The following is a 1769-nucleotide window of genomic DNA, read 5'->3' as shown; positions in this document are numbered from 1 at the left end:
GCGAGGCCAGGACTGGTGAGACAGCGCAATGAGTTGTAGTTGAAGGATTTGCATGTGTTAGAAGTCAACAAGTCGACTCAGGATTCCACTGTAGTTAAGTTGAAGCGAGCAAATGAGCGGATACAGTCGCTGAGCAGAAGAACTCTATCATTCGATTCGTCTGTAGGAAAGAACTGTTTCGCCCCCTTGAAGGCGGTGGACTGTTTCAACTCAAGTCTCAGCACTCTCGAATCTTGCGACCAACATCATAGCGAGTTCACGGTAGACAGTCGCACAGCAGAGTTCTCTGGTATGAGGAACATAGGCTAGACGGAATAGGGAGGCGTTATTGATCGACTCTCACAGGATCATGATTATCATCAACACCGAGTGGCGTCTGTTTTTACTGATACCCGAGACACCCTTGAATGAGAAATTCCACGAGGATATTGGACACTTGTGGAGAAAGCTGTTGTCGTGACAGTGAAGTTGACAAGGAGACGCACCAGAGGAAGACAGTGTGTCCGAGTGGTTAAGGGAATGGACACATGATGCATCGAGCGTGATCCGCGGAGATTTGATCCTCACAGCACATATTCACACATCCCACTGCCGAACACCAAGCACTCCATGACGTTCAGGAAAAGTCAATCACATACCACCTTCGAAAAATCGAGACCATCACATGTATACTCTCACAATAACGTCATTCTTCATATACTGGGTCATAATCACCCAAGCAAACTCCCGCCTGAAATCGACACCACTTCAGTGTCAAGAACCAACGAGCATCCTGCCTTGCAGAGATCTCTCGTGATGTTCTTCTGGTGAGCCTCCAGCGTTCCTCCACCTATCTCCAACAACTTGGCATCGCGCCAAAGCCTCTCCACCACGTATTCACCGACGTAGCCGTACCCTCCAAGACACTGAAACATCGAAATCATTCATCTCGAACAGTCTAGCGGAGCGATGCACTCGATGTTACCTATGGGCGTACGCATGTGCATTCCGGATTCAGTCTGTCCCGAATTGACTGATACCAATTCTAGCGTGTTGAATTCATAATGGGCATTCCCAGATCGCTCACTGACTTCCCACCTGCATCGCTCGATCAGCAACGTCCTTAGCCATCGTTGTAGCAAACAACTTCACACCATCAGAATCCGATCGAGACCCACTCGCCGTGTCCAGCCTCAACTGCCCAGCAACCATGTACCTACACACACACCATCACGACCAATGACTTCCCTGGTTACCCTACACGTATGCGCGGGCAGCAGCCCATTGGGCATACGACTCTGCGAAATGGCGTTGGATCTGGCCAAATTCTGCCAGGGGTTTTCCGAATGATTTCCGTTCTTGCGTATAGGTAAGCATAACATCCAGGCACCTTATAGGGAAATGAACCTCACTTCTCTAAGAAGGCTACCTCCTCGCAATTCCCAGGCTCATAGCTGCTAAAGTGACTCGCTCTATCTCCAGATTCCTCATCATCGGTACCACTCCTTTTCCTAATCGTCAACCAACAGCACGCGGACTCATCGAGGAGTGTACGCCTACCGAGCTCCCCGACCAGATTCTCCCGTGGTATTTTAACGCCTTCAAAGATCAACTCCGCCGTGCTGGATGCCCGCATGCCGCACTTATCGCCTATCTTCTGACCTACTTTGAATCCTGACAAGTCAACCTCAAGATACCATCGCTATCTCAATCCTGACCACCTTCCATATGCTTCTCCACAAGGAACAAAGAGAGCCCCTCGGGCGCCTTAGCGTAAACCTATACAGTAA

General features: G+C 49.7%; 1 protein-coding gene across 1 annotated transcript; it reads right to left on the bottom strand.

Annotated features, from left to right (window-relative positions):
* Nucleotides 1–746: 746 nt before the first annotated feature.
* On the bottom strand, nt 747–1653 carry Pmar_PMAR024323 (Isovaleryl-CoA dehydrogenase, putative; the record flags this gene model as incomplete). Its single annotated transcript, XM_002781845.1, has 5 exons — nt 747–905; nt 1078–1195; nt 1241–1369; nt 1409–1490; nt 1540–1653. Coding segments are annotated over 5 exons (602 nt in total), but the record flags the coding sequence as incomplete, so codon positions are not given.
* Nucleotides 1654–1769: the final 116 nt, after the last annotated feature.

The sequence above is a fragment of the Perkinsus marinus genome, assembly GCF_000006405.1.
Source record: "Perkinsus marinus ATCC 50983 genomic scaffold scf_1104296941240, whole genome shotgun sequence".
Classification (NCBI taxonomy): Eukaryota; Perkinsozoa; order Perkinsida; family Perkinsidae; genus Perkinsus; species Perkinsus marinus.
This window is presented reverse-complemented; position numbering and strand designations above follow the sequence as displayed.